The 13,352-nt window shown below is 28.3% G+C and overlaps 1 protein-coding gene across 1 annotated transcript; it reads right to left on the reverse strand.

The window, feature by feature from the left end:
* Positions 1 to 714: 714 nt before the first annotated feature.
* On the reverse strand, positions 715 to 1,146 carry LOC145275241 (protein CFDP2-like; the record flags this gene model as incomplete). Its single annotated transcript, XM_080127662.1, has 1 exon — positions 715 to 1,146. A coding segment is annotated over one exon (432 nt), but the record flags the coding sequence as incomplete, so codon positions are not given.
* Between the last annotated feature and the right edge of the window lie 12,206 nt (positions 1,147 to 13,352).

The following is a 13,352-nucleotide window of genomic DNA, read 5'->3' on the forward strand; positions in this document are numbered from 1 at the left end:
GAACAGCTTCTGCGTGTGCGGTCCACCATTTCTCTTTCATCTGTCGTAGTGTCCTCTGCACTTTCCCTTTGCAGGTTTTGTATGCCAATCTTTTTCAGTAAAGTTTTGGTCGTCAATCCATGCTTTGTGAGCTTTATGCATTTTCTGAATTTGATCCTGGGCTTCTATATCCTGGTCATCAAACCAATCCTGGTGCTTCCGCATGGGTAAGCCCAGCACTTCCAGGGCAGTGGAATGGGTGATATTTCGTAGCGCTTCCCAGGACGCTTCTATGTTGTCAGTTATTTCTACACCATCTAAATTTTCATCCAACTTGTCAGAAAGTATTGTTCGAGTTTCAGTATTCTTAAGCGACAATACATTAATACGTTTTGGAATAGATGACTTCTTTACCTGTCTGCGCCAAAGACTCAGAGACACCTTGCTACGTAGCAGGGCATGATCTGATAGGTAACAGCTTGTATGGAAGGAGCGCGTTATTTTCAAGTCACGAAAATCACGTTTCTTAGTGATGACATAGTCAATCATATGCCAGCTGTTTGAACGAGGGTGCATCCATGTGATTTTGCGACAATTTTTCTGTTGAAAAACTGTGTTAGTGATGGTTATATTGAATTCTCTGCAGAGGGAGAGTAAATGAAGACCATTTTCATTCATTATACCAACGCCATGATGCCCCAGAACCCCTTTCCATGATTGGAAGTCAGAACTGACGCGAGCATTAAAGTCGCCCATCAAAATGAGTTTGTCCTTATGGCGAATACCACCGATTACTTCTCGTAGTTGTTGGTAGAATTCATCTCTCTCCTTATCCGGTCTGCTCATTGTTGGTGCATAGCAGCTTACAAGTGTAACCCGAGTTTCAAGTTCCAACTCAAGGGTCAAAGTCATAATGCGGTCCGATAGACCTTTGGGAAGAGATTTCAGTGATTTGGCTGGTTCCGATTTCACGGCAAATCCCACACCAGAGAGGCGAGACTCATCAGGCCCTCTACCATTGGAGAAAAAGACATAGCCACCATTTTCCTCCCTAAATTGAGAGACACCAACAAGGCGTGTTTCACTGAGTGCCGCAATATCGATCTTATATTTCTTAAGTTCACGAGATATCAACGCTGTTTTACGTTCTGGTGCATTAGGATTGTCCTGGAGGGTGCGAATATTCCACGATCCAATATTAAATTTCTTACTTAATTTATAATTATTTCGACTGCACACTGGATACCCAGACAGCTGCAGTTCACTGTCAAGGTGAATGTGTACGAGCAATGTTTAGGGCTCCTTTTATCGCCCCTTCCCCATACATGGGGAAAGCAGTGCTATCCCTAAATAGGGCTGCTTTGCCACCAATGGAGGACACGAGCTGCGCAATTGCACACATATTTGCACAGAACGGTCATCACCCATTGGCCGCCACAGTGAAGACATTCGGCTAAGGACTTCCAGTGATACCCTTCACCTATCCCCGTCACCTTCAACCTTACGCCCATGGACTTTGTTGGTGTAGGACCATGTAAAACCTAGACCCCATCAAAGTTGTCAGAGAACCCACACATAGGCCTTGATTATAGTGGTGAAAACCCGTGTACAACCATCCGCACTTTTTGGTGCTGCTGATAGCACTAAATCGGTGCAAAGATTTGCCACAGAGGAAGCGAACAACAGACCTCAGGTTTTATATCAGAGTTTCCCTCTCCTAGATACATCTATATATGCATGTATATAAATATAATATATGCATATATATATGTATATATATGTATATATATATATATATGTATATATATGTACCTAGTTATATTTTGGAGAACAAGATTCTAGCAAAGTACTCTATTATTATAAGGCTACTTTCAAAATAAGAGCATATTTTTAATATTTTTATTTTCAGAAAGTTTAGATAAAATAAATCATCGGTACCCTCGGTTTCTTACTTGATAGCTGGGGACCGTTTTAGACCCCCATATCAAGGTCTCTACAGATGAGGATCATCTGAAGAGATCTTGATATTGGGATATAAAAATATGGATGCAACGCGAAAAGAACTGTGTAAAGTAATTGCTATATGTGTTTAGAACGTACTATATGTATTTATTCATAACAATAACGGCCTTTGTTCTTTATAATTTAATTCTATTTGTACACGACCTATAAATGCCTCACATGTAAAATACTTCACATTTTATTTAAAATATTAATCTAGTTCATTTACAATCTCTGAAGCATTATAATGATGAAAAAGATGACTTCATTTCTTTTGACTAACGGAGGTCGTTTTCGGATTAACATTAAATATTTAAATAAATATTTCAATAAATAAATAATAATATTTCAATTAAATAAATATTTCAATAGGAAAAGTTACAAATCAATCGTAATAATATGTGTAAATAATAACAATGCGGAAAATACATTTCAATGGTTTAAAAATGTCCTAAAAATCGGCAAAACTTTTGCATCGACCTGATACATACGATATCATTGTGTTATATATATATATATATATATATATATATATATATATATATATATATATATATATATATATATGTATATATATGTATTACCGGAACTGAACCCGGGTTACAAATACCGGAGTATTTATCGACAACTGTTAGAACTGTTTGTATATACTAAATAATGGTTCACAAAATAAAAGAAATAATTAGTAATATAAAAAAAAATAAGATGCCGAACCTGAAAAAATGCGGAGGTTACACGGACTGAAATATTGTGAGAATAACGTCCAAAATTTCAATAACACAAATAATTCAAATTCTCAATATTTATTTAAAAAATTCCTAAACAGAAACCATTTATTTCCTTTTATAAAAAAGATTCACCGCTTATCAAGGTCTAAATCCAACTCGAGTAAAATGATTAGTAGTTTGTGTCAGGTACATAGTAAGGTAGACATATTGACGAGATTTTTCTTTAATATTTCAGATGTTTTCATTATTGGAAATGAAATAGAAACGACACTGACTCTATGCAGCTTTAACTGGCTTCTCCAAAGGAGGAAGTTCCAGGGGAGTATGAAATTCACAAGCGATCCCCAGTCGCATACATATCCCCATTAGGGGAGATGACAACGTTAGGATCTTGCAGGGAGGTGTCGACGTTCTCCTATATACAGCGCCTGAAATTCCAAAATTGATCACCCATCTGGTACTGACGAGGTGCAACGTTTCTTAACTTTGGTGATCTAAAGAGAACCGGTGTGTCAACGTGATTATGCCGTACTGTTTTCATTATTGCTGTCCGTTGTATCTTCTCAGCCTTCCGCTTGATTCCGATTTCTCTAATTTTTTTCAGAATTGCTTATAGTGCTTGTACAATTAATGGTTTGATCTTTACTTTATTTATGTTCCATATCCTCTTCTGCTCTTTCCCTGTCCTTGATGTTCATCCTGTTGACTGCTGGGATGGCGAAATCTATGATTTGATAGGAATTTTCCTTCTTGTTAACTATCATGATATCATGTTTCCTGGTTTGAATGGGGTGATCCGTTTCTACTTTCTGTTCCATAGGATTTTATGATTTCTGTTTCCAAGTACTGCTATTGGGTTGCATTTGCGCCGTTATTATTTCCAGCACTTTCCAATTGTTTTGGCAACTATCCACTCATTATGGTACTGACATAGATATTATAAGAGGATTACTTAAAAAGAACTTGTCCGTATGGACTACTGTTCTCATCTTGAGTTTCATTTACACAATGTTTCGATCGATGTAAGCGTAAGGACTCATAGCACAGTGGTTAGAGTATTTGGGAAATCAATTGTAAAGTAATGTCCTCTTGAGGGTTGAAGGTTCAATTCTTAGTGTGGGCGACCGAAAAATACAATTGCGAATTACTTAGGACCTCTATCCAGTCATTACTAACGGAACACGACATGCTAACCCCGGGAAGTAAATAAAGAGTTCCGTCCGAAATTTCGTTCAAATTCCCGAGTTCGACAGAAACATTCCCATATTCGATAAGCTACGCCTTAAGAAGGATGGGGGTTACATCGACCGAAACGTTGTATCAATGACACTCAACATGAAAACAGTAGTCGGATGAATCCAAATAATAAGAATTGTAGTTAGAGTAAGTTATTTCTATAAATGTTTACAGAAAGGAGGCAGGCATTGAGACCCAATCAAGTATCTAGCACAAGATAACGACTGATGGAAAAAGACTAGCGACGTCTTTTGCTTTAGAAAACAGTTGCAGAGTATAGACAATTGCATATTATTGGTTAAGATATTGTCTTGGGTCCGTTGAATGATTTATTAGTTTTTTGTTCGTTTTCCTTTTTCAATGAAGACACTAAATTAAATAAATAGATAAAATGAATAAAAATTTAAAATGTTTTGTCATTTTTCAAATTATATTTGGAACGCTGTCAGGAATACGGACGAAAATAGCTGAATTCCTGCGAGTAAAAACCTTTAGAGAATTCTCGCTCAAAAACTGCTTTTCGCAAAAGCAACGTAAAGCGATTTCTTATAGGTTTTATACGGTTTTATTGTGCATTATCGTATTGTAGGCACACAATGGACGTATTAAAAAGGTTACCTATAAATAGACTCTTGAAACATGCATTCATATACGGGTTAATATTTTTCAGAGTTGAGGCAACAAATGACGTTTAACGAGGTTAATGCAAACGTGCTCAATACCAAAAAAGTTCGAGATATATTTTTATTTGTTTTACATAAGCAATTATATGAATGTGTAGGAGCATATTAATGCTTATGTAAAACAAATATTATATATATATATATATATATATATATATATATAAAGAGAGAGAGACAGAGAGACAGGGACAGAGATAGATAGATAGATAGATAGAGAGAGAAAGACAGTGAGAGAGACAGAGAGAGAGAGAGAGAGAGAGAGACAGACAGACAGAGAAAAAGAGACCTGAAATAGGTAAAATTAGCAAAAAGATACTTGAAAGAGTCAATTCCCAAATTAAATCTGCGTATAAGTTAAACTTCTGGATAAATACTGCTGAAGCAATTAGATAGTTTTCTAGTATTAAATAAAACCCTAAGCATTTCTTTATCGCATTTGATATTGAAAATTACAACCATTATATTACTATCCATCTTTTCGATGAGGTAATTGAGTTTGCCTCAATTATTTCCATTACGAAGACCGAAATTGATATTATTAAGAGATGTAGAAATATGATCTTAATCAGTAAAAATGAACAATGGACCAAAAATGGCCAAATAGGTCCTTTTGATGTTTCTATAGGTCCCTGAACTCGGCAGAAATGACTGACCTAGTAAGCGTGCACATTTAGAATAATATCACTAAGAATGTTGAGATAAACAATATAGGCCTCTAAAGGGATGCTGATCTTATGTTAGTAAATAACTCTAACGATCCAAAATGTGAGAACTTAAAAATATCTATGCTTATTAAAAGAATTAATCTTAAGATCGAAATTAACTCATATCTAAAAGTAATATCCTTCCTTGACATTATTTTCAATCTGATAAAACAACCTATGAACAATATAGAAAGGACAATGCTAATCCAATATATGTTCACCCTATGTCCAACCAGCCAAAATCGGTGATTAAACATATCCCAAAATCTATTATTAAAAGACTTAGTGACAACTCATCTAACAAAGAAATTCCCATAAAATCTTTTATAATACAGCGGTTAAAGATAGTGGATATAAACACACTCAAAAAGAGTATACCGAAACATTATCAAATAAAAAAAAACTTTAACAATAGGAAAAGGAAAATCATTTGGTCCACCCCTCCCTATAACCTTATGGTTAAAACAAACATAGAAAAATGTACTAATCTTATAAAAGTACATTTTCCATCGGGAACATCCTCCATAAGATTTTAAACAAAAACACTCTCAAACTAAGTTATAGTTGTAGTGTAACCTCGAAAAATTATCAAAAAACACAATAGAAAAATATTAAATAGCAACCAAGAACCAAATATATCTGAGCTCAATAATACTAGATTTTGTAATTGTTTAAACAAGCCTGAATGCCCCCTTGAACGCAATTGTTTAGTCAAATCCCTAGTATACAAAGCAACCATCACTACTGAGAAAAATTACCAGATAAGTAAATTTTATATTGGCATGGCTGGTAATCTTTCAAAGAGAGGTTCTATGGCCAAAAATGTTTATTGGACAATTCAAAATACAAGAACAGAACATCACTGGCCACATACTATAGGAATTTAAATGAGCAGAAATAAGACATTCCTAAGAAAGAAAGCACTTCCAAATCTCTTATCTCAACGTGTTACCTTTGCTTGAGCGAGGAAATATTAATTTCCAGTGAAAGAGATAAGCTCCTTAATAAGAAAAATGAAATCTCTATTAACCGTGGACATTATAAATTCCACCATCGTAACCACTTTGATTTCCTTCCTAACTCTAAACCATCATTATCTTGATTGTTATGTTTAATTCTTACACTCTTAATAACTATATAACCCAGATATTTTGTACTGATTGTCAATAATAATAATAATAATAATAATAATAATAATAATAATAATAATAATAATAATAATAATAATAATAATAATAATAATAATAATAATAATAATAATAATAATAATAATAATAATAATAATAATAATAATAATAATAATAATAATAATAATAATAATAATAATAATAATAATAATAATAATAATAATAATAATAATAATAATAATAATAATAATAATAATAATAATAATAATAATAATAATAATAATAATAATAATAATAATAATAATAATAATAATAATAATAATAATAATAATAATAATAATAATAATAATAATAATAATAATAATAATAATAATAATAATAATAATAATAATAATAATAATAATAATAATAATAATAATAATAATAATAATAATAATAATAATAATAATAATAATAATAATAATAATAATAATAATAATAATAATAATAATAATAATAATAATAATAATAATAATAATAATAATAATAATAATAATAATAATAATAATAATAATAATAATAATAATAATAATAATAATAATAATAATAATAATAATAATAATAATAATAATAATAATAATAATAATAATAATAATAATAATAATAATAATAATAATAATAATAATAATAATAATAATAATAATAATAATAATAATAATAATAATAATAATAATAATAATAATAATAATAATAATAATAATAATAATAATAATAATAATAATAATAATAATAATAATAATAATAATAATAATAATAATAATAATAATAATAATAATAATAATAATAATAATAATAATAATAATAATAATAATAATAATAATAATAATAATAATAATAATAATAATAATAATAATAATAATAATAATAATAATAATAATAATAATAATAATAATAATAATAATAATAATAATAATAATAATAATAATAATAATAATAATAATAATAATAATAATAATAATAATAATAATAATAATAATAATAATAATAATAATAATAATAATAATAATAATAATAATAATAATAAGATTAATAATAATAATAATAATAATAATAATAATAATAATAATAATAATAATAATAATAATAATAATAGTAATAATAATAGTAATAGTAATAGTAATAATAATAATAATAATAATAATAATAATAATAATAATAATAATAATAATAATAATAATAATAATAATAATAATAATAATAATAATAATAATAATAATAATAATAATAATAATAATAATAATAATAATAATAATAATAATAATAATAATAATAATAATAATAATAATAATAATAATAATAATAATAATAATAATAATAATAATAATAATAATAATAATAATAATAATAATAATAATAATAATAATAATAATAATAATAATAATAATAATAATAATAATAATAATAATAATAATAATAATAATAATAATAATAATAATAATAATAATAATAATAATAATAATAATAATAATAATAATAATAATAATAATAATAATAATAATAATAATAATAATAATAATAATAATAATAATAATAATAATAATAATAATAATAATAATAATAATAATAATAATAATAATAATAATAATAATAATAATAATAATAATAATAATAATAATAATAATAATAATAATAATAATAATAATAATAATAATAATAATAATAATAATAATAATAATAATAATAATAATAATAATAATAATAATAATAATAATAATAATAATAATAATAATAATAATAATAATAATAATAATAATAATAATAATAATAATAATAATAATAATAATAATAATAATAATAATAATAATAATAATAATAATAATAATAATAATAATAATAATAATAATAATAATAATAATAATAATAATAATAATAATAATAATAATAATAATAATAATAATAATAATAATAATAATAATAATAATAATAATAATAATAATAATAATAATAATAATAATAATAATAATAATAATAATAATAATAATAATAATAATAATAATAATAATAATAATAATAATAATAATAATAATAATAATAATAATAATAATAATAATAATAATAATAATAATAATAATAATAATAATAATAATAATAATAATAATAATAATAATAATAATAATAATAATAATAATAATAATAATAATAATAATAATAATAATAATAATAATAATAATAATAATAATAATAATAATAATAATAATAATAATAATAATAATAATAATAATAATAATAATAATAATAATAATAATAATAATAATAATATCTTTACTTTTCATTACTGGAGATTTTTTATTCAAATTTTAAATTTTAAATTAAATAATATATAAATATATTTATGCCGAAAACATCACAACCTATTTACCTTTATATAAAGTCTCAGCTTTAATTTTTATTTTTTCTCTTCTTTTTTATTTTTTTTTATTATTTCCTTGTACACATATGTGCGTATACATGTGTATTTTCCTGCTAGGCTTATGAAATGCATATGCACATTTATGTGGAAGCCTTACTGAAAATCTTTTTACTAACTCGCTATTATCTCCCCCTTATGTCGTCTTATTTATTTGACATCTTATTTTAAACACTCATAAACTTGGCATATTATTTTCGCCCCTCCTCTTTTCTTTATAGTAATGTAATCTAACTATACTTATCACTTCTGACTTCCTTACGTCCTTCGGTTCTTTTATGTCTCTTTCTTTTTTTCATTTTCTTTCTTTCTTTCTTTATTCTCATTTTTCTTCTATTTATCTGTTACTTCCTTTTCCATTTTATCTCTTTCTAACCTTTTCTTTTATCTTTTTAAGCGTTGACATCACCTTTCCCCACACCTCCTTCTATTTTTAAGTATAAAATTTCACTTAATATGTCCCACTTCATGTTACCGATTAAATATTTCACTTTTTCATTTAAGAACCAGATGCTTTGAATGGCAGATGAACTTTATTTCTGTCGCCTGACGAAGAACATTAAATAAATAAATTGCTCTGAAACATTAGCATGTTCAGTGCAGCGACTATGTAATATTTGTTTATATAAATAAAATATTATATTTATATGTATATATATATATATATAATCTGCTTATTATGCGAATAATCAAACTATATACATACTCTGCCCTCTATTGAGTACTCTTTAATAATCATACGGATTTCATTCGATTTACATCTTGGAAACCAATCGATACAACAATTATATACACATACGAGCACATACGCACAAACACACACACATATATATATTATATATATATATTATATATATATATATGTGTGTGTGTGTGTGTATGTGTGTGTGTGTGCTCTATCATGAGTGATGAAACCAATGTTTTATTTCCAGAATTTTCGGAAGAGTACATATATGAACTATAATAATTATTTTTTAATCTCATAATTTTGCAAACTTTAAAAGATTTTCCTTCACCATATTTTTTTAATTCCAAGTAAAAAAAGTCTCCAATTGTTTACATCGGAGGAAAACATATTTGTCTCTGATGAGTTGTTTGGTGAATTTCTGTCATTCAACGAAACACGTGTAAAACATACTATATTAATATATGAAAATATTATGAATGAAATAAATAAATCTGGTTTTGGAATAACAACTAACGATATACACGCCGTGCCAGAATTATATGCAAATCGATATTTTTGTTCTAACTCCGATAGTTTTCAATGACAATTTGTGAAATTTGTCACGTTGTATGGCAACACTAACACAAGCGCAGATGTAAAATTTTAAGCTAATCTGCACAGTAATAAACAATTGGCAGGCATTTTGGTGAATGCTAAAATATGGTGAAGTGCTAAAAGATCATTGAAACATTGATTATTCTAGGAGTTTGTAAATTGAGAACAAAAATAATAAAGAACAAACAACTTCAATATGGTTTCATAGTACAATCATTATCTTATATAATTGCCATTTTTATTGACAAGAGCAAAAAGCCTTTAGTCCATTGAAGATGTCAAACTTTCGATTTCATCTGATGAAATGTCTTTGGCAGCAGCAGGCCATCTTTGGAGTTGTGTTGCCTTCCTTTGGAGTAAATATTTTGTTTCAAGATGCTCCACAGATTTTCGATGGGATTTAATTCTGGAGAACAGGCTGGCCATCGCATTATTTTCCCATGTCTGGCAAAAACTCTCTCCAAATATTCAGTGGCTATCCTTGCAGACTTAGACGGTGCATTATTATGCATGAATACCATCTTTTCCGGAATGCCAAATTTTCTTCATGTGCCAGGATTCCAAGTGTTCCTTACTGAATTCAATGTAGAGTTTAGCAGTAATTTTCACCCCATCTGCGACTCTGAATGGCCCTACCAACTCTTGCCAATGTTTGAACCTCACACTACCACTATCCTTTGGAGACGTAGGCTCTCATTATGGTACCATCCTCCCCTCCACCCATCGGGTCCATCAAGGGTCGCTCGACACTCATCGGTGAACAAAACAGTTTGAAAATTCACCTTCATGTGATCTCTTGCCCACTCACTCCTCTTTTTCTTGTACATATCCTTCAATTGAGGGCGGACCTCTGGCTTTCAAATTTTGCAACTATCCTCAGGATACGGCAAGGAGTTGATTTGGGCACATCAGGAACGCCATATGTTTCAAAAACTTGTTTGTTAGTTTCAAGTGCGTTAGGCGAACTTCTCTCTTGATCTTGCTCATTGTTCGACGTGACAGATATGTTTTCTTACGAATTTTCCCTTTTTCAGAACGTCCATTGTAAAGCTGAGGGTTAGTACGATATTTTTTGATTGTACGATGATCAAGATGTAATCATTTGGCAATTTCTAAGGTGGAACTCTCATTATGGAGCCTTTGAACAATTTTAGACTTCTCAGCTTGACTTAAGGCACCTTTACGTCCCATCTTGCATTACTGTTGCCGTATAACGTGCGAAGTTTCGCGAATTTTCATTGAAAACTATCGGAGTTAGAACAAAAATATCGATTTTCATATAATTCTGGCACGGGGTATATATATATATATATATATATATATATATATATATGTATGTATATATGTTACGTAATTCTTGTTCAAAGATGGACTGATGTTATTTGTTGTTTGTTGTTAATATTTGTGAGAGCCTTAGAGTGAAAGAGTCTTAGGAGAGTTCATGCATTGAGTGTTCATGTATTGAGTGTTCATGTTGTAGGAGATAGCATATTGGAGACATAAACAGGTACACATAAAGAGAGAGACAGTTCTGTATATATATATAATAGACAGTGTACATGTTACTACAAGAGAACCAATTCAATGAGAGGAGATTTATGAATATCTTGATAGATAGACCGAGAGATAGTAATGATTGGAATTTTCAATTCCAAATCTAGCTTCACAAGTTCGAATCCTTGACTATCCTATTTCATATTTACATTTAACTAATTCCCTATTTTTTTTTACTTACATAGAAAAGGAGACAGCCCTTTTATCATGTTACCTTATATATATATATATATATATATATATATATATATATATAATCAATATATACACCTATCTATCTATTATTATATAAAATAAACTTTGTCGGCGTGTGTGTATGAATTTGGTTTCTATGGCTTGGCGGATTTTTATGAAATTTTACACAAAAGTACCTTAGTTATCTAGCAATATTTGTGGATAGATTTTGAATCGAGGTGGTTTCAATAAATTGCGATAATCGATAATCTAAATAATCCGATAAAAAAGAACAGAAAACTTTAACCAAAGTTACATATTATACATCCTAACATCACAGGTGCATTTGAGAAGATTTATTACTAAACAAGCAGAAAATCTAGACATAAAATAAAGAGTAGGTTCTTTGATATGATAGGGGCGCGTTCTACATGAATGTTTCTATTTAGAGCTCAATTGCGCTATAGTACTTGATTTCTCATTTAAAACTTAAATTCAAGCCATTATATCCACACAAGCATACAAAATAAACAGTATGTTATTTTATATGACAAGGGTGCGTTTGAAATGAATGCTTCTGTTTAGAGCCCAACTGAACAAAGAGACTGGACTTTTGCATTTCAAACTTTAATTTAAGCCATAAATATATGTAATCAGTTATTTTATAAAACTAACAGTAGGTACTCTACCGTGCAATGTAGACTACAATGCATTGTAGACAAAGTCACTATGTGGAGGCATGTGAAACTTCCTCGCGGTACACCGCAATGGGTTCCCAACGAGAGCAGGCAATCAATCGTTTCGATTGAAAACTGGGAATTTCACTGTTTTCGATCTCAATAAAAATATGGAAGTATGAAACATTCGTTGCTCATGATATAATCCCAGGCAACAGCTGATCTTCCTGCTAGTATATCTATCTATCTATCTATCTATCTATCTATCTATCTATCTATCCATCTATCTATTATTACGTGCATAAAATAACTCATCTATAGACATGCATGTTTCTGAGTATACTCCTCATCAGTATAGCTAGACTTACTTGACAAGGATCGAACCTACCACCGCAATATATATATATATATATATATATATATATATATATATATATATATATATATATATATATATATATATATATATATATATATATTTGTCAGGGGTATTTACGTCGAAGGGATACAAGTGCTTGCAGTTCGTCGGAGCATTCACCGTGAAAGTATTTGTAGAAAAGGCAGAGGGATGCAATATTTCGTCGATGGGACAGAGGCTGAAGCTTACAGGACAGTTTAGGACCAATCAGGTTGGCGACTCTTTTTTGAACATTATATAGGAGCGAGAGACTAGTAGCAGATGCATCAGCCCAAATATGACAACAATACTCCATACATGGACGAATGGTGGCTTTATAGGGTACAGGCTATTTTCAAGCGTT

Source organism: Euprymna scolopes, unplaced genomic scaffold, assembly GCF_053919585.1.
Source record: "Euprymna scolopes isolate OS-2025 unplaced genomic scaffold, ASM5391958v1 sca688, whole genome shotgun sequence".
Classification (NCBI taxonomy): Eukaryota; Metazoa; Mollusca; class Cephalopoda; order Sepiida; family Sepiolidae; genus Euprymna; species Euprymna scolopes.